This window comes from Kogia breviceps, chromosome 12, assembly GCF_026419965.1.
Source record: "Kogia breviceps isolate mKogBre1 chromosome 12, mKogBre1 haplotype 1, whole genome shotgun sequence".
In the NCBI taxonomy this organism is placed as follows: domain Eukaryota; kingdom Metazoa; phylum Chordata; class Mammalia; order Artiodactyla; family Physeteridae; genus Kogia; species Kogia breviceps.
Window position 1 is genome coordinate 78,927,498 of NC_081321.1, and position 20,448 is coordinate 78,947,945.

General features: G+C 42.5%; 1 protein-coding gene across 1 annotated transcript in view; it reads right to left on the bottom strand.

Annotated features, from left to right (window-relative positions):
- Positions 1-20,448, bottom strand: part of CCDC38 (coiled-coil domain containing 38) — a 42,593-nt gene that overhangs the window by 21,927 nt on the left and 218 nt on the right. The window contains exons 2-6 of the mRNA XM_067010627.1: positions 17,413-17,572; positions 13,417-13,582; positions 11,899-11,963; positions 9,587-9,750; positions 9,395-9,475 (exon numbers count right to left, since the gene is read on the bottom strand). Of these exons, the coding sequence (XP_066866728.1) occupies positions 9,395-9,475; positions 9,587-9,750; positions 11,899-11,963; positions 13,417-13,582; positions 17,413-17,572 (636 nt within the window). The remainder of the gene's footprint in view (positions 1-9,394; positions 9,476-9,586; positions 9,751-11,898; positions 11,964-13,416; positions 13,583-17,412; positions 17,573-20,448) is intronic.

Consider the following 20,448-nt stretch of genomic DNA (forward strand, 5'->3'; position numbering starts at 1 on the left):
CCATGGGCTACATACATGGAGGCCTTGGGCTGAATGCATTCCACCTAGAAATAGCCCATACATCTAGATTAGCTCATCTGTGATCTCTGCTGTGGAGGTAAAATGTTTTGGTCGTCTACCAGGAATATTAAACCCCAACATGCTCAGAAAGGAAGTGAGGGCTTGGGTATTTCAGCCTGTATCTTCCTGAATTCCTCTCTCAAATTCAGCTCTGACTGAGTCTAAGAGAGCCTCCTCACTTCACTTTCTTCAAGGTGGTAAGGTCACCTCTTTCACCCTCCTCATCAGGTAAGTTTTCTGAGCTGGCGAGGGAGACAGTCTGGACTTTCACAGGCCCCTCTGCAATAGGCAAGCCTGCCCTTAGCACACAGGGGAAAACTATTAGGAGCCTCTGGCCAAATTGACTACAGTCTTGGAGCTGCTGGGCAGCTTCCTCAGCAGCTGGTAGCATGCGTGACTTTCAAGCCACAGTTCTTGGCAATCACCTCTAATGGAAAGTTTCCAGTGTTCCCTAAGAGAACCCTCACATCCACCCTGGCCATCTTTGACGCCTCATTGGATTCTCCAGGGAATTCATACAGCCAAGTTGGGAATAGTCACTACTGCATTTGCTTGCTTCTTTCCAGAAACCAAGCTAGGAGATGGAATCGGTTCCCAAATTGTACGGTTCTTGCTTTCTCCCTCACACCTCTTGAGGCTGTCTGCTGTTCTGGGTGGGTTGGGGTCAGGGGGAGTGAGGGAAGGCCATTTTCTAGAGGTTTGCAATCCGTAGACTGTTCTCGGCTCTTGGGTTTGAAATCTGGGGCACTGGCTAACTGTTGACTTATGAGTTGCTTGTTTGCACACTCTCTCCAAATGTCCATTCTCAGGGGGGCAAGCTAACCCCTCAGAATCAGCACTAAGATGGAGTCATTGAGGGGGCAAGCCCCGAGTGTGCCCAGGTGCTTCCTACAAAGGAACAAAGTATGCCCCAAGCCCCAGATTGGCAAACCCTGGTGCTTTCCTTCATCTCCCATGAACTCAAGGGTTTTCCAGGTGCAGCCAGCATTGCATCCCACGGACATCGAGTCTCTTATAAGACTGACATCGGGCCCAATCCATGGAGGCTGGGAAGAGGCGGCAGGCATTTGCTAACGGCAGTTGTTCCAGGCTCTTCCGTGTTTGCTGGCCAAGAAGTAAAGTACTTGGAGGACAAAAATGGAGGCAACCCGGTCAGCCAACAACAGAGCTCCTGCTTCACAAAGGGGCTTTTTTTTCCTCCAGAGGATGGACTTCCACATGGAGAAATCTTGGCTGTCCTACCATCAGCTCTGCCTTGCACTGTGAATATCAACTTTCCTCAGATCAAGAGGAAGCAGGTACAAGTCATTTGATGTTTTTTCTAACTTATTTTGCGAATTTTTCAGCAGCGTAACCAAATTAGGTCTTTATATCAGAATAAGAATTTGCAGAATAGATGTAAAATCATGATTCAGAGGCAAGACCCTCAGAAAAAGCCTGTCTTGCCTGCAGTCAGAGTCTAACGATGATCTCGACTTACTCCATTTGGCTCCGCCTTGGGCGCCCTGTGGCCCTCCCGCCATATGAAGGGGGAAGTCCTGCGTGGCATGCCAAGACTTCTCCCAACAATCCTCCTACAGCCGCAACCAGCTCTACCCTCGTACCCTCCTTACCAGACAGTCAGAAGGGATCGACTCCCCTCCCCGTACATGCCAGTGTATTCAATTCAGTCCACGTGGTCCTCTGCCTCAGGCAGGGCAATATCCCTTAAGACAAGTTCCTGCCGATCTAGATGACCAAGGTCAACCCAGGGGGTTGGTATCTCTGCACTCCCCCCTTTTCTACCTCTGATCTATATAACTGGAAAGAAAACATATTTAAAGCCCAGCTTTCTGTACATGCCTGATGCCCCTGTTCCCTTGTTGGGGCAAGATCTACTAACAAAATTAAATGATTTTCTCACCAGACATTAAAGTACCCCCAGATCAAACCTGCGCCCTCTGAGCTGCACTATTACAACTGGGAGGCCCGTCCTTGAGGAAATTCCACAAAAGGTAAGAGCGGGTGTTTGGGCTGCAGGAAGGCCAGGGAGAGTCAAGATGCCTGACTCAATAGTAGTAAAACACCATCCAGGCACCAAGGCTCCAAATTTAAAGCAATACACTTTAAACAGGCATTCAGAGAAAGGTATAAACCCTCTGATAACCACCTTTCTTAAATGCCAATTAATCGGACCTTGTCAATCCCCATATAACACTCTAATCCCGCTGGTACAAAACTCCGGGGCCAGAGATTATCGTTTTGTACAGGATTTGAAAGCCATTAACCAAACTGTAGGGGATATACATCCCGTGATGCCAAATCCTTATACTTTGCTTCTAGTAAAACTAAGGAAGCTTCAGACCAAAATGCAACCCTCACTTTAAACTTTCTGGCAGACTGGGGACAAAGTCTCCAGGGGAAAAGCGCAAATTTCTCAACCAACTGTAAAATACCTAGGATTTGAGTTATCAAAAGGAAAAGATCCCTTATTGTTGGATCGAAGGGAAGCATTAGCTAGGGTAGCTGTACCCACTACCAGAAGGCGATCGCTAGGATTCTTAGGAATGGCTGGGTTTTGTAATATTTGGATTCCTAACTTTGGACTCATGGCCAAACCCCTAAATGAGGCTCTTAAAGGAAATGACAATGAGCCATTAAGTGCACTATGGAATGCCATAAGGCATCTCATACCATACAAATGACTGAAGAAGTCTATTCTAGCAGTCCTAACCTAACTGATCAGCCTTTAGAAAATGTAGATATGGATATGTTTATGATCGGGAGCAGCTTCGTGGACTGGGGACTCCAGAAGGCAGGGTACACAGTAGTAACTCATCAGGAAGTCTTAGAAGCAGAAGCCTTCCCTCCAGGTACGTCTGCCCAGAAGGCAGAGCTCACGGCCCTCGTAAGAGCCCTGTGCCTCAGAGCTAAGAAAAAGGTAACCATTTATACTGAGTATGCCTTCTCTGTCATGCGTGCCCATGGGGCCATGTGGAAAGAGAGACATCTACTAACATCAGGAAGGGAAGAAATTAAACACACAGAGGAGATACTGGCCTTCTTAGACTCTATTATAATGCTGGAAGAAGTAGCCATAGTACATTGCCCGGGCCACCAAAAGACTGATACTAATACAGCTAAAGGAAATATTTTGGCTGATCAGGCACAAAATGGGCAGCCAGAACCCCAAACCCAGATCCTAAGGCCCTAGCACTCATTTCACTTACTCCTGTTTAAGCTCGGTATTTAGAAATGGATTTAGAGAGAACAGAGTAAAGGGGGATTTCATGCTGATTCTCAAGACTTAGAGGGTGATCAGTACCAAACAACCAAACAAGGCTGGATTTATACTGAATAGGGACTAGTGCTCATTTAATGGAAAGAATTACTACTCATCTACATCAAGGAAAGCATCATGGGAGGGAGGCAACCTATCATTGTCTACGACAGTTTATTGTTGGTCCACAGATGCAAAGGACCATCTAAAAGGTAGTACAGAATTGCAGGATCTGCGCCAGAAACAATACTAAAACCGGGCCACCCACAGTAATAAAAGGGGTGCAAACCCGACAGACAGAACCAGGAAATGACTGGCAAATAGACTTTAATATATGCTGGTATTTGTGGACACCTTCACAGGATGGGTCGAAGCTTTTCCACGTTGGACAGACAAAGCTTCCAAGGTAACAGAGGCCTTACTGAAAGAAATTATCCCTCGTTTTGGGTTGCTTCATTCAATTAAATGACAACAGAGGAGCTTTCATAGCCAAGGTAACTCAAGGGGTGTCTGGAACCCTCGGAATACCATGGAAGTTACATGCTTCATGGAGACCTCAGTCTACGGGAAAGACTGAAAAGATGAATCGTACCTTTAAAGACAATTGCCAAAATATGTCAGGAAATCCACTTAACTTGGGATAAGGTGTTATACCAGTTTCCCTGCTTAGGGTAAGGGTAGCCCCTAGAAGTAAGTTCCAGTTGAGCCCTTATGAAGTGTTATATGGGAGACACTTCCTGAAGACTAAGTATTATTGTAGTCTTGAAAATGATTGTATTATGAAAGAATTAGATACTATAGAATGTGTACAGTCTCTAGGTGTTACTTTATCTGCTATACCTAAATATGTTTCTAGTCCATAAATGTTTCCCACAGACATTCCCCTGCACTACATAATCTCAGGGGATTGGGTCCTCCTTAAAACTTGGAAAAATCAACACCCTGAGAATCAGCTGCATCCCGAGTGGAATGGACAATTCCCAAACAGGGCACACGGGAGGAAACAGGAGGACCCAACCGTCCTATCACGGAGGGAAACCCACTACCGATTTCCCCACGCTCATTACACTTGTGAACCCTTAACTGACCTTAAATTACTTTTCCAAAAGAAACAGGAGAGCTAAGGCTCCACCTGGCCAGGAAGAGAAATGCAGACATCTTCAACCCGAGTCCAGATCAGGCCTATATAAATCCAAATTCAATCACTAAAAATGTTAAAAATAATATGTTTTCTTGCATTCCCAAAGAAATAAGGCCCATTTTTGAAGGACTGTTAAAATTAGGAGTTATAGGGCTTCCCTGGTGGCGCAGTGGTTGGGAGTCCACCTGAAGATGCAGGGGACACAGGTTCGTGCCCCAGTCCGGGAAGATCCCACATGCCGCGGAGCGGCTGGGCCCGTGAGCCATGGCCGCTGGGCCTGCGCGCCTGTGCTCCGTGGCAAGAGAGGCCACAACAGTGAGAGGCCCGCGTACCACAAAAAAAAAAAAAAAAAAAATTAGGAGTTATAATTCTGTGTATCTTAGAGCTAATCCTTTTACTCATCAAATTTTGTACTTATTGTCTGCATTTTAAAAAGGGCTCCCCAGCTCTCGTGATTGCCAAGACATAAGAGTTGAAGGTGGGACTCATAAATAGTTACATTTAAGTGCAAAACAATTTCATTCCTCTTATAAAACTCCAAGCCCTTTAATCAGCAGGGAGCAGGTTGGGTGGTCTTGCCCTCTTTCCCTCAAGACTGAGGAGATGTACAAAGAAAAAGGAAACTGAAACAGCATGTAAAACATTGACCAGGGGCTTCCCTGGTGACGCAGTGGTTAAGAACCCACCTGCCAATGCAGGGGACACGGGTTCAAGCCCTGGTCTGAGAAGATCCCACATGCCGCAGAGCATCTAAGCCCGTGTGCCACAACTGCTGAAGCCCACCCACCTAGAGCCCGTGCTCCACCACAAGAGAAGCCACCGTAATGAGAAGCCCGCACATAGCCACGAAGAGTAGCCCCCACTCACCACAACTAGAGAAAGCCATGCGCACAGCAGCAAAGACCCAACGCAGCCAAAAATAAATAAATAAATATTTTTAAAAAACAACAACAACAGTGACCAACTTAAACTGGTTTGCCTCAAATAGGTTGTTGATTCATCAAACCTTGAGTTATTTTAAAGACGGCACCGCGCATGTGCTAGACAGGAACCCATGTCTCCAAGAACTTAAAGAATAGAAATGTTGCCACCAGAGCCCTTTACAAAGAGAAGAGTCCTTAAATGAGGAAAATCTGGCTTCCAGCAGCTCAAGTAGCTTATGTGGACTGACTTCAGACTAGCCAATCAGCTTATCCCCCCAACCCCTCACATTTCGCCCCAAACCCTGGATCAGGGAGACAGATTTTAGCCCTGCCTCCTGCCTCCTTGTCGGTCGACCTCGCGATAAAGCTTTCATTTCTCAAAAGCCCGTGCCATAGTATTGGGTGCTATGTGCATCAGGCAGTGAGCCCTTGCTTGGTAACAATAGATTTACTCTCATTATTTCTGAGGGAAATATTGTATTAAGTTTTAGACATAGGGAGAAATTATAAGACAGCAAAAGATGGCACTTATGTAAGAAGAAGAAGGGAAACTAACACTCAGCGAGCATCTATGTACCAGGTAATATGCAGGGCACATTGCATGTATGATTTCATCCTCAGTACAGGATAATAGTGATGATAACAATAATAATAATACCCATTATTATTCCTATCTTTTGGAAAAAGAAATGAATGACTTGCAAAGTCATCTGTGTGGTAAATGAGCAAAGTCAGCACACAAACCTGGGTCTGTCTGACTCAGGTGCTGATGCTCTCAACAATACCCAGTGACTTGGACAGAAAGCCTCCCCGCAGCCTTGCACTGCTTTCCCATAAAATCATGTTACAAAATGGACCCAGAAGGAATGTTGAAAATAACAATGAAGGTCTGTGTGAAAGGGAGCTCCACTCTTATCCTTCAGAGCCTGCCTTATCCATACCCTTGTCAATACCCTTATCAATATTACTCTTCTATCTTCAGCCTCAGAACCTCCCTTAAGCCCTGCTGGGAGTGATATTCAAGAGTCAATAAATGGTGGGCTCATGTATCACCCGTCAAAAGATGTTGGAAACCCCTCATTCTACCACCACCACATTTTATTTTATTTTATTTTATTTATTTTTTTTTTTTTTCGGTACATGGGCCTCTCACTGTTGTGGCCTCTCCCGCTGCAGAGCACAGGCTCCGGACGTGCAGGCTCAGCGGCTATGGCTCACGGGCCCAGCACGGCACGTGGGATCTTCCCAGACCGGGGCACGAACCCCTGTTCCCTGCATCGCAGGGGGATTCTCAACCACTGCGCCACCGGGGAAGCCCACCACCACATTTTAGACTGAAAGCCTCTCTGATGTGCTACAAAGAACAGGATTAAAATGGCTAGAACTGCACAGCTTCCAAGCAAAAGCTTCAGAATAAGCTCCCCTTCTCTTTGTAAACAGATGTCCAGCCCTCCCTTCAGCAGAGAACCTCTGTGCGTCATCCTGAGCCCAAAAAGAGAAGAGGAAATAAATAGCAGATGCTTGCATCCCTTTGCTCTGTTACCAGCCTGTTTTTCATGACCTTTTGCACCTTTTTAGGGTGACAAGACACATAAACGACAAGCAAGTTCTCTATGGCCAGGCTGTTTGGAAGGTTTAACTGGGTGGCAATTGTGTATAATTACTGTACTTTATGCAAACATATAGGCTGGTACTCTAGTTCTATAAAGATAATCTTCTAATTACATCATGGAGAGAAGGAAGGTAGGACAGGATTCTTCATCTTGGAGCACTTTCAACCTTAGGCTCCTGACGAAAGAGGCTGCTGAAGCCAGAATGCGTTTGAAACACACATTTTGTTAGTAGCAATAGTTTCCAAGAAACTGTCATCCAGTTCATTTGCTGTGTTTCAGACAAGCTATTGTCTTCCTCCCAAAAAAGTCTGGGATGTAAGTCTAGGACTTAGTTTTAGAAAAGAGAGAAACACTGAGTCCTCAAAAAGAAAAAACAAGTTTTAGCACGACTCGATACCAAGACCAAGTGTCTCCTGGATCGTGAAATTTCTATTTAAGGATGTGACAGAAGGAAGCTTCTTGAGATATTTAAAATTAGATCAAGTTGACATCCACTTGACCATAGAAGAAAATATCCGGGTTTTAAAAAGAGTAGCTGGTATTAGAATAATTTTATCCCAACTCCTGCTCCTGTAATTTTTGTCATTATAAATCCCAGTTTTTTACTCTTTTTTGAAAAATTTTATTTTATTGAAGTATAGTTTACAATTTGTTAATTTCTACTGTACAGCAAAGTGATTCGATTATATATATACAGGTACATTCTTTTTCATATTCTTTTCCATTATGTTTTATCACAGGATATTGAATATAGTTCCCTGTGCTATACAGTAGGACCTTGTTGTTTATCCATTCTATATATAATAGTTTGCATCTGCTAATCCCAAACTTCCAATCCTTCCCTCCTCCTCGCCCCTCCCCCTTGGCAACCACAAACCTGTTCTCTATGTGTTAGTCTGTTTCTGTTTCGCAAATAAGTTCATTCATGTCATATTTTAGATTCCACATATAAGTGATATATGGTATTTGTCTTTCTCTTTCTGACTTACTCCACTTAGTATGATAATCTCTAGGTCCATCCATGCTGCTGCAAATGGCATTATTTCATTCCTTTTTATGGCTGAGTGGTATTCCATTGTGTATATGTACCACAGCTTCTTTATCCAGTCATCTGTCAATGGACATTTAGGTTGTTGCCATGCCTTGGCTACTGTCCATAGTGCTGCAGTGAACATTGGGGTGTGTGTATCTTTTCGAATTATGGTTTTCTCTGGATTTATGCCCAGGAGTAGGATTGCTGTGTCATATGGTAACTCTATTTTTAGTTTTTTGAGGAACCTCCATTCTGTTTTCCATTGTGGCTACACCAATTTACCTTCCTATCAACTGTGTCGGAGGGTTCCTTTTTCTCCTCATCCTCTTCAGCATTTGTTACTTGTAGACTTTTTAATGATGGACATTATGACCATTGTGAGGTGGTACCTCACTGTAGTTTTGATTTGCATTTCTCTAAGAATTAGAGATGTTGAGCATCTTTTCATATGCCTGTTGGCCATCTGTATGTCTTTTTTTTGTTTTGTTTTGTTTTGTTTTTAGGCTGTGCCGTGCAGCATGCGGTATCTTAGCTCCCCAGCCAGGGATCGAACCCGTGCCCCCTGAATTGGGAACTCAGAGTCTTAACCACTGGACTGCCAGGGAAGTCCCCATCTGTATGTCTTCTTTGGAGAAATGTCTCTTTAGATCTTCTGCCCATTTTTCAATTGGGTTGTTTTTTTTGTTATTGACTTATTCGAGCTGTTTGTATTTTTTGGAAATTTAGCCCTTGTCGGTTGCATCATTTGCAAATATTTTCTCCCAGTCTGTAGGCTGTCTTTTCGTCTTGTCTGTTGTTTCCTTTGGCTGTACAAAAGCTTGTAAGTTTGCCTATGTCCAATCAATTTGTTTATTTTTTGCTTTTATTTCTACTGCCTTGGGAGATTGACTTAAGAAAAATTGGTACATAAATCCGGTTTTTAATATCAACCAAGTTAGTTTCAACCAAGTATAAGTATAAATATAAAAAATACTCCCAATTATAATTGTAAGATGACTGTAAAAATATAAAAGCACCCCAATTTCAGAGATGTTAAAATGGGGGAAGAACAGTGCCTTAGAATGAAGAAAAAAGGACACTTAGAAAATAACTTATTGTTTACCCCTAACATTGGTTTACTGCTTTTCAACTAATTTCTTGGTTTCTGTAACAACAAGTTAGAGAAATATTTCAGCCAGAGGTCACTGTGTCCTGGCACCTAGGTAGAGATAATCCTTGATCGACAGATTACTTATTTTTAAAATGTGATAATACTTATGAAATCATCAACTGATCAGGATTAGTCCCACTGAGGTCTGACCAGGCACAAGTAGGTTTCAGTGGGGCAAGGACACTTGATGAGGAGAAGACGGTGCCCGGCCTCACCTTTTCACCGACTGTATCTCCATACTCGCTTTCTTCAGCTCTGCTGTCATTTGGAGTTTGTTTATAGTTTCTTGCGCTGCACTGAAAAGAAACAGATTTGTTAGTTTGTTTTGTATTGGGCTGTGTTCTGAGAAACTAAAAAGAAGAAAGAAGGAGGGAAAAAGGCGATCTGGCCAGAGTGAAAAAACGAACATTTTCAGAGCATCTACAGATCTCTGGTCGTTTTCTCGAAGGAACTCTTCAAAGGCCATTGCGTCTTCTTTGAGCTTTTTTTCTGCTTTCATGAGTTGTCTTTCCTTCATTGTTGTGTGTTTTTCATACTTTTGAATTGTGTTTCTTTTGGTTGACAGAGCATACTAGGAATATTGAAAACAGAAGTGCATCAAGAACATGATTCCACATTTCTAGCACATGTCAACGGTCTCACAACAAAGGGAAAACTAACTGGCCTGGTCTGTGATCACTTGTATTAGAAATAACAGTATGCCCAATCTTGGGGCTACAACCTTCATTGCACGTAGGGATTTTATTTTCAGGATAGTTAGAATGAAGACTCATGCCTTTCTTTCACTTTTATGAAGAGGCTCAATGTTGTTCCAAAATGGTTCCACAGATCAAAATAGCTACGTATCCCCCCAGGCCCTATCCTAAAGAAAGGGTGGGGGGTCCATATCCCTCCAAATAGCAAGTCTACTTAGTATTATTCAGTGTCCCTCCAATACTTTCTGGGCCTTGGGAAATTGGGCTGTCTGTAGCCACAAAAGCTTTCCTGTAGGAAGGACCATGGGAGAGTCAGGTTCCAGTGATTCCTTCAAGGGGGTAGGGGGGTGGGGGGGGGTGTTAAACCAGCCTCAGAGCATCCTGTTTAGATCCCCAAATACAACTTTGATAGCTAGCTGCGGTTTTTTTTTTTTTAGTACATAATATAAGAATCCACTTGGGTTTTTAATGCCATGCATGAAAAATAAAGTATAAACAAAGCTACATATATTATAATATAAATGGATTAGAATATGGAAATGAGATAACTTTAAAGAAACAACAGCCAAAAGTTAGATACTCCAAGTTTACAACCCCAAAATATTTCATTTATTACTTTGTTTGCCAAGTAGTTACTGAGTGCCTAGTGTGTGCCAGGTCTGTTTTAAGTGGTACTGATGGAGCAGTGACCAAAACAAACAGCACTGCGTTTACGAAGTATTCACTCTAGTAGAGCAGGGTGTCGATTAAAGGAGAATAAGTGGTCCAGTGGGCAAGGGCAGGGGTTAGCCCAGGAAAGCCTCACTGATATGGTGAAAATTAAACAGAGACTGGAAGGAAGTAGGACGCAAAGCATGCAGATATCTGAGGGAGAAATGTTCCTCCCAGAAGGAAAAGCCTCCTGTGCAAAAGTCCTGAGGCAAGAGCATGATTGGTGTGTCCCAGGAACAGCAAGGAGGCCAGTGTGGCTGGAGCACAGTGATGGAGTAGAGAGTGGTAGGAATGAGGTCAGAGAGTGAGTGAGCTGGGGACCAGAAAAGTCACCAGAGGTCTTCAGCAAAGGAGGGGCAGGTGTGGAGGACAGACTGACCACAGGGAGCAAAAGTGGGAGCAGGAGACCCGTGTTCAGAAGTTCTAACAAGAATTCATACAAGAGCTACTGGCAACACGGACTATAGTGGCAGCAGAGGAGGTCATGAAAAGTAGCGTGATTACAGATATACTTGGAAAAAAATATATTCCAAAGGATATTTGGGTGTGGGCTGTAAGAAGGAGGAGTTGAGGATAACTCCAATATTTCTGGCATACACAACTGGAAAAATGGAATTGCTGTTTACCAAGATAGGGAGCACTGCCTGAGATTCAGATCTGCAGGGGCAGGGAAGGGTTTAGCAGGGCAGCTTTGGCAATGCGAAGTTTGAGATGCCTATGGAGCATCTAAGTAGAGATGTGAAGAACTACGATGACAGTTGGTGAGTCTGGAGTTGCGTTTGTGAGGCTGGAGTTTAGGAAAGGAGATTAGGCTAGAGAAGTAAACTTGGAAGCTGTTAACAGGGCAGTAGAATTTAAAGCCTCCAGCCTGGAGGAGGGTAGATAGAGCGTGGGGTGAGGTGTGAGCCCAGGGCATTCCAGCATTTGGAGATCAGGGTGAAGAGGAACAAGAAAATTATGAAGGAGTGAGCTGCCAGTGCCATGGAAGAACCAAGACATAGAGAGGCCCGGAAACCAGCTGAAGAAAGTGTTTCAAGGGAGGGTGATCACCTGGGCCAATACCTGCTGGAAGTTGAGTAGGAGGAAGACTGTGAAATGACCATTTGAATTTGGCAATAGAAGTGGTGTTGGTGGAATGATGAGAACAAAAGCCCCGAATGAAGTGGGTTGAGAAGAGGCTAGGTCTTCAAGGTAGGAAAGGCAATGTATCTGGGGCATGAAATGGAAAAATAAAATGTCCAGGTGAAAATTTGGCAGGTATATGCAGGAAGTCTTCTATTCGGCTAATGGGAGAAAGAAATTATTTTAACTACCTCGAGCATAAATCTGTCTCTCTGGTCATTAATAAATTCATGGACAGTCCTTTTTGTGTCTGCACCTTTAAAGAAAATTGAAATCGACTTAGGTTTGATTCATTATCCCTCAAAGATGTTGTATAAAATAAAAGGTATGTAATTAAATTATTGCATACAGTATGTATCTGACTTAAAAAATACCTTCAGATAAACCTTTTCCTAACCACTGAAAAATTACTTTAATAATATTAGCTACCATTTATTTTATGCCCATACTCCAGGAACTTCACGAGACTTTTAAAATATATAATTTAATTCTATTAATAATCCCAGTAAGGTTCTTATTACTATCCCCATCCTGTATGTGAGGTCCTGAAGCTCAGAGATGTCAAGATGCTTGCCCAAGACTGCACAGCTAACAAGTGGCAGAAAGGTATAGTCACTGGTATCACCATGTTGCCCAGCTTTTGCCTCTTTATCATACAATTACAGTGCAGAATATGCACCTCCAAGAGCTTCTAAATAAGTTAACCCGGCTTCCTTCTTCTACGTTAATTATTGAATTCAAAGTCCTTGCCTAAGTGATTTTCTTGTTCTCCGAAGATTTTTTTTTTTCCCACAATTTGGGAAAGTACATGGATTTGGGGAGTCAAAGAAATTTTTTTTTTAGTTACCACCGCAAATGCTGGGCACTCCAAGTGTGTTCATCCTTCCTTCCTTTTAATTTTCAATTTAAAAATTTGGACAAGACACATTTGGGGGAAGATTTTATGACTCCATCATCGTACCATTAACCACTTTAACCTCATTAGCTTCAAACTGCTATCAACCTCATTTATAGACACTTCTTGATTTGACGAGTAAGAAACGCCCATGACATTTTGATGACCAGATTGCCCTCATTCATAGAGCAATAATGAATAGCTTGTAGTATTTTAACAGGTTGCCTTCAAAGAACATTAAAACAGGTTATGTTTTTTTTCAACAACAGGCAAACTTGCTTAATTCTATGAGCTTCCCGATTCTGGACATAAGAGTTTTACAGTCTGGACAGTCAAGGCTCCACTTTAGAAAGTTTCTGTATTTCTATATCTGAAATGACATGAGTGTAAAAGGTAGAACTGAGTGTAAAAGGCCAGAGCTAATAGCTCCAATACTGTATCATTTTGGCCATGACCTTCTTCCTTAGAGCCATGAAAATGAGTCACAGTCTATTTCTTTTTTTTTTTTTTTTCCTGGCTGCACTTCGTGGCCGCTGAACTTCCCTGACCAGGGATGGAACCCGCGCCCCCTGCAGTGGAAGCATGGAGTCTTAACCACTGGACCACCAGGGAAGCCCAAGTCTATTTCTTGGAAAAGGTATGTTTTCTTATTTAAAATCGATTTTCTCCCAACTCTCCAGCCCCATTTACAAAGACCCCCTACCATATTATGAGACTGCATACTTTTTCTCACCTCCAGAAAAGCCCCCAAACCTAACATTAACAGTAAATTGTTCAAAACAATATTCTTAATCAAACAGTAATTTAGCCTTACCTTCTGTTAATCTGAGAATAAGAGTGGGATCTAGCCCCAGTTTTTCAGCTGAGGTACTACCTGTGTCAGCGAAGATTCCTAGTTGGCCCAGGTGTGAACGATTCTTCATTCGGGATGAAAAAGTAGACTTTTGGTAGATGTTCATGCTGCAGGTCATAAATTTTTCCTGCCCAAGTGAAAAAGTTTAACAGAATTTCTAATATATGAAAATAATGTTGTGTAAAAATAGTGATTGTATATAAAATTATCATCTGCAACAAGCCCTTTTCTCATTACTAATTCGTTAAACAAGCAACTTCAAGTTCTTTTGTCTGAAGGATTGTGCCAGTTTTCAATTCCTTCTCATATGAAGCTGAGCACAAAGATAGGAACGTTCAACCTTGATTAAACATAAACTTCACAAACAGGAGACTGGAAAGTGTTCTGGTTTTATTTTCACGATCTCGTCTTGCTCAAAATGCAGGTCTCTTGGAGATTCCACCGATATGAAAGGATTGGTTCTGTGGAACTGAAAACTTGAGAGCAAATGGACCTCCCCAGTAGACATTTTTAAAAAATCAGGCTTCCCATTTCTTGAATCTTTTCTCAATATCAGATACTTTCAAACTATAGAACACATGCAGAAAACCATGACCTCACAGCTGAATTGGTTAGTAAGCATTTCTAGGTTTTTTTCCCCTCATTCTAATTAGGATTAAAAAAATTTTTTGTAATGAACCTTTACTTCTAGTGATAAGCAAAGCAAACCTCATGAAATCCGAACCATGGATCTGCTTCTGTATTTGTATGACCCTGAGAGTGAGTGCCTTACTTGCCACACCTTCGTCCCAGCCCACTGATCTTGTCTTTATTTAAAATTTTGATATTTTGTTCATCGTGGATTTTTTTGCATTAATTTTAATTTCTTACAATAGTGAATTAAAATGTTGCTTATTCTGATTGCTGAGTTTTTGCCTCCCCCTTAAATTTTGCACCCAAGGCAAGTACCTCACTTGCCTCACGCTAATCCTTGTCCAGATTTATATATATATTTTTTATCATTCAAATTTCTCAATGAGCTTATGTAATTTTTACAATGAAAAAAATAGCAATGATGTTTTCATTTGAGGGAAAAAGGGTATTCAGGAGTTTATGTAAAAGGGTGTGCTCACAACAGGAACAATGGGACAAAACATCCTATCTCAGGCTGCCCGTTTAAATTGTTTTTGTTTTAATTAATTAATTTATTTATTTTTGGCTGTGCTGGGTCTTCGTTGCTGCACGCGGGCTTTATCTAATTGCGGTGAGCGGGGGCTACTCTTCGTTTTGGTGCGCGGGCTTCTCGTTGCAGTGGCTTCTCTTGTTGTGGGGCATGGGCTCTAGGTGTGCAGGCTTCAGTAGTTGTGGCACATGGGCTCAGTAGTTGTGGCTCGTGGGCTCCAGAGCACAGGCTCAGTAGTTGTGGCACATGGGCTTAATTGCTCCGCGGCATGCGGGATCTTCCCGGACCAGGGTTCGAACCCGTGTCCCCTGCATTGGCAGGCGGATTCTTAGCCACTGTGCCACCAGGGAAGTCCTGCCCGTTTAAATATTGACATAAGCCTCCATAATCTCAACGAGTCACGTTTAAGACCCAAATGTCCCAGCAGCACTGTAGTAGATGATCAGGAATGCAGACTTTGGAGTGGATTAATCTGATTTTGAATCTTAATTTGGTACTTACAGATATGTAAGCAAGTTCATTTAACATTCAAAATATATTTGTGCCTACTGTGTGTCAGGCACGGTTCTGGGTGCTGGAGAGAGGGCAATTTTTTTTTAAAAGAACAACAACAACAAAAGGTAAAAACCATTGTTTTCATGGAGCCTACATTTTAATCCCTTAGCATCTCTGAGTCTCAGTTTCATTCCATAAAATGGGAATAACAGTTCCACCTCTTAAGGCTTTCATGAGGATTCAATGAGGTTGTACATAAACAACCAAGCAGGATGGCTAGAATACAGGATGAATTCAGTAAATGGGAGCTACCAGGTGCTAATAATTACTAATTAGCCTGTGATTTTACTTCTAGTGGCTATAAACACTAAGATGAACAGGAGAAAAAGAAACTATGTTAAAGCGTATAAAAGAGAAAATATTAATAAAAACCTACAACATTGATACTATACTTTTCCAGATTACTGAAGTTTTTTCACAGGCATTAGGTTCATTCTGACAGGTAGAAAAGAAAGGTTGGTGAAAAATTGATAACAATCTGTTGGGTTGATGTATTTGGAATTTGGATGGCTAATACTAAAGATTTGCAGGAGATTTTCTTAAATTTATGCTCAGCACTCATCCCCCACCCTTAAGATTCTGCTCACCTCTTTCTTGTCACATTTCCCCCCTCTTCAATCCTTCTATTTAAATTCACTCCTTTCCTCATCCCTACTTTCATTCCCTGTATCCTAAAAGTCTATCTGCAATAAACATCTTTATCCATGGGTTCTGGCACTTTTTCACTCATAGAAAACCTGCAAGTTCTCATTCCTCTAAGCCGACTGCTAATAGCAGACGTCTGCTCTTACCCCATCTCTTGGGTAATTCATAGTACACATAAAGAAAATCAGTAGTCTCTAGAAGTTGTTATACTTCTATATTTCCATATGTATTAATCCCCCTATTGATTAATGAAGGGTTGGTGATGATCATAAAGGAGAAGAAGAGAACCAGCTATGCTTAGGGAGGGATTATAAAGTTCCCGAACTAAACCAATATGGTGTACCCACCAGGAAAAATAAGTAGAAGCTGATGAATGTCTTTGTTGTGCAAAATAAAAATAGCAGAATGACTAAACAAAGGCTCTGTACCCAAATGAGAGGGAAAATGTTGGATTGCACAGCAAATGCATTCAAATTCACATCTAAAATACATGTACAAATCCAACTTCTGATGGATGAAAAAGATAAAGAGCTCAGAAAACCAGGGATTGAAAATGGTGGTGTGTGATTGCAAGCCATGTTTTATAGGCTTGTGATTAAGAGCATGGACTCTCATTATGCTCCTTCATCCTCACCCCTCAGTTTCCCCATCTTTCAAAAGAGATGGTAAGAATAGCACCTACCTTGTGGGATTGTTAGTGGAGTTAGTTAGCATATGTCCTGCCCTTTGGACAGCATCAGGAGCACAGTAAGTGTTATGTAAGTGTAAGCTCATGGAGAAAGCACTCTAAGGAGGGAAGATACTTGGTGTGTTTGAGAAACAGCAAGGAAACTAGTGGAGCTTAAGCACAGTGAACAAAGAGGAGTGACAGCCAAGGTCAAAGAGACAACAAGGGCCCTGCAGGTCATTTACTCAGTGGAATAAAGATCATTAAATGAATCACTCTGACTGTTGAGCTAAGAAGAGACTATAGATGAGGTTGAGGGTCAAATCGGGAGGCCTGTTGGGAGGTTACAGCCATTGAGAGGCAAGAGCTTATGGGGTCTCTTGGGATAGTAGTGGAAGTGGTGAGAGGCGGTCAAATTCTAGATATATTTGGAAAGTAGAGACTACATGACTGGCTGATGGTTTGGATGTGGGGTATGAGATTAAGAGCCCAGGAAATAAAGAATGGAGTTGCCATCAACAGAGACAGAGAAGGCTGTCTCTGGGGAAAGGGTTGGGTGGGAAGAGCAAAGTTTCAGTTTAGAACATGGTAAGTTTGAGATATCTATCAATATTAGGCATCTAAGGGGATGTGGGTATAAAATATCCTGTTCTTTCAAGTGAACCCCATGCTGGTTGGTTTAATTCTTGCATTATTCTAACATTACGCAATCACACGTGGTCACCACATTATATAAAAGAGTGAGTCACGTCCTTTGATGCGTGTCATCATAGGGGCAGCACGAATGGCACTGTGGAAAGACCCTGGCCTTTGGGAACAGGCAGGTTTGAATCTTGCCTCTGACTCCACCCAGCTCTTTCTCTTAGGCCTACCCGAGTAAACTCAGCGCACCTTAGCTGCTGCTCCTATCAAGTATGGATACTCATACCTTTCTTACAGCCTTGTTGCAATTTCCAAGCACAGATAATGTATGGGAAGTGCCTACTGATGGCAGACTGATAGGGAAATAATTGCTTATACTTTCTTGAGAGTAGATATCCAGATCTGTCCTCTTTCTGGTCCACTTTGTCTTGTGAGTAACCACAGCACTTGAAAAGAATAGGAGAGGTAAGTGACAACTAGCTTTCCTAAGGAACCCTGAATTAAAGTTATTGAAACCTGGTCGTTTGAGAGGAATTGGCCACCAATATCCACACAAATTTGGGGAATCTGACTCACCTTAGGGCTGATTCTTCTTATTCCAATCTTTGTGGAAGTGGAGAAAGAGGAATGGGGTTTTATAATGTCCAAACCTAAAGTCCTAGGCCAATTCTAAATGAATTCACAATAACGATATCTAGCACATGTTATCTGAAGCAGTTTGTGTTTGATTTTCTCAACAACTCTCTCTACAATTCAATGAAAATGGATTAGCAGATTCTCTTATTAGGAGATTGAAAGCTCTGTTTGCCCCCCACGTGCAAATGAAGATTTAGACAGATTCTCTCAGACTCAATGCCTTTCAAGTTTTCCCCACCTCATTCCGGCCCACTTGGACAAATACTAGGAGAAACGGCTGTGAACTGTGTCCTGGGATAGTGTGTGGAGACCAGCACTAGCAATTTTTTATTTACAGAAAAGCCGGGAGCCACTAGGTCCTTGGCCTGCTCTGTGACCCGCCTCTTTTCATCAGGTCAGAAGCAGAGCGTGATGGTGAGGAAATTACCTTCAGGTTGACCTTTAAGGACCTACTGGCGTCAAACTAGCTATTTGGTATGGGCTTTTCTGTTGACATTTCTGACTGCACCTTTTGCAAACTGAAAATATTACTGGAGTTCAAGAGGAAGGAAGAGTAGGGGAAAGAAATCAGCCAATTTGAGTCCCATGATGTGAAAAGTACTTTGTAAACCAAAAAGTGCTACAGGGATGCTGGTTATTTCTGAGGAAAAATGTGTTATCCTCACCCCTCTATAATTATTTAACAATGACCGGAGGAGAGAAGTCCACTCTTAACCTTCTTGCTTCTGCAAACTTCTTGTTTGCAGGGGCTTTTTGGGGAATGTTGTCTATCTGGACTGTAATTGGATACACTCAGTTCACCCACAGATACAAATTCCCATGAAGAAGAAGTATGATTTCTTTTAGACTTACCAAGAGCTTGTAAGCTTTAAGAACATGGTATATTCCTTGAAGGACTATTGGTTGAAATCAAATATTTAACTTAATTGACCAGCAAGACAAATAGCAGGATTAAAATAAACTAATAGTAATAATAATCATAATACTTCTTTAGAGCTAGGCACTGGGCCGAGTGATTTACATTTCATCTTATTTAAAGCTCAAACAAGTCCATAAAGTAGAATCAATTATTCCCATGATATGGATGAGGAAAATGAGGCTTAGAGAAATTAAGTAAATTGCCCAAGGTCAAATAGCGCATAATTTACAGAAGTGGGATTAGGACAAGTTTACTGAACCCCAAAGCCTTCTATGTGCCTATAATTTCACCCCGTGCTTAGTTTATACCTGTAATTGCAACATCTGCAAATATGCCTATAATTGCAAGATGTAGCAGATTCAAGTCTTTAGCAGAAATTTTATAAACAAAATGTTAATATTTCTCTATGAATTAGTGACTTTATGTGTTTCTATTTTCCACTGTTTCTATGGGTTGGCCAAAAAATTCCGTTTGGATTTTATACTTCTCTTATAGTATTATTTCTCTGTATATATTATACCTTTCTTTTTAAAACTGTGAAAGACACACACCTATTTCTGATTGTGTGTCTGAGCTGTGAGTGATCTATGAATTTTTTTCCCCTTTAGGGTCTCTTTTATTCACATTATCTATTTAATTCTCCCCCCCTCTTCTTTTTTCTCTCTTTCCTACCTGTCTGATCTGTCTCTTTCATGGCCATAATATGAAGCTTAAGTATATTCGTATTTATTGTGTTCATTTAAAGGAGTTTTTGCTTTCTGTTCTTCGTTTTTAAATGGCTTTATAGTGACAAAAAATGGACTTTTAGATTTTGTGGTTTTGCTGGACGCAGCTTTCTTTTATTGTATGTTATTTGCGTCCATAAAGTGTCTTCTTTTTGATTGTAAAGTTTTTGCTGGGCAGGGAAAGGGCCTTCCTATCTTTGAATGTCCTGCAAGGCCTAACACAGAGCTTCTAATAAAAGTGTATAAACAAAATAAAATATTTGACAAACTCAAAACCCAGTGCCTGCCAGTGTATTCACAGCAACTGAAAGGCAGGAAGAGATGTGGCTAAGAATTACAGACCATCTTCCTTCAACAAACTTAATTCGGTCTCCAATCTCGGTGAGGGCAGGCCCCACCGAATACAGTTGCGGTGGGCGACACTGAGCTGAAACCAATCTTACCTCGACGAGTTTGCATTCAGGAGCCGTTCCAACCTATCCTTCAGGAAGGCGGAAAGATAGGGGAAGATGGGCGAAGGCGCCAATCGATATTTTAGTCTCGGCTCTATCCTCCCCTGCCCCGCTCCCCCTTCATCTTGGGGACCGTGTGGTAGGGGATCCGGAAGCGGAGCGGGCCAACCGCAAAGTGCGCGGCACCCGCGCTACTCGCGGCCGCGCGGACCCTGGAGCGACCGCCCCCACCGCCTCCCTCTCCTCCCCATCCCCGGGTTCCCTCTGCGGGCGGCCCCCCGAGTCCCAGGCTGCTGCGAGTTTCTGGGCAGAGGTTTCTCCCCACTCTGTCCCCTCCAGGGACTCTGTCCCAGGTTCCGGACCCTGCCCCTACCCAGGTCCCCCTCCTCCCCCATTCTGCCCCCTCTGGGCCCCCTCGCCCTCGGTGACTCCCTTCCGCCAGGTCGCGTGATCGTCGCAGCCCGTCTTTCTCCCCTCCGCCGAGCCGCAGTTTCCTTACCTGTAAAGTAGGGACAGGACTCGCTACCACATTTACTCAGAGCATGACAAAGCGACCAGGAAAGAGAAGATTCCATTATGACGTTTATTAC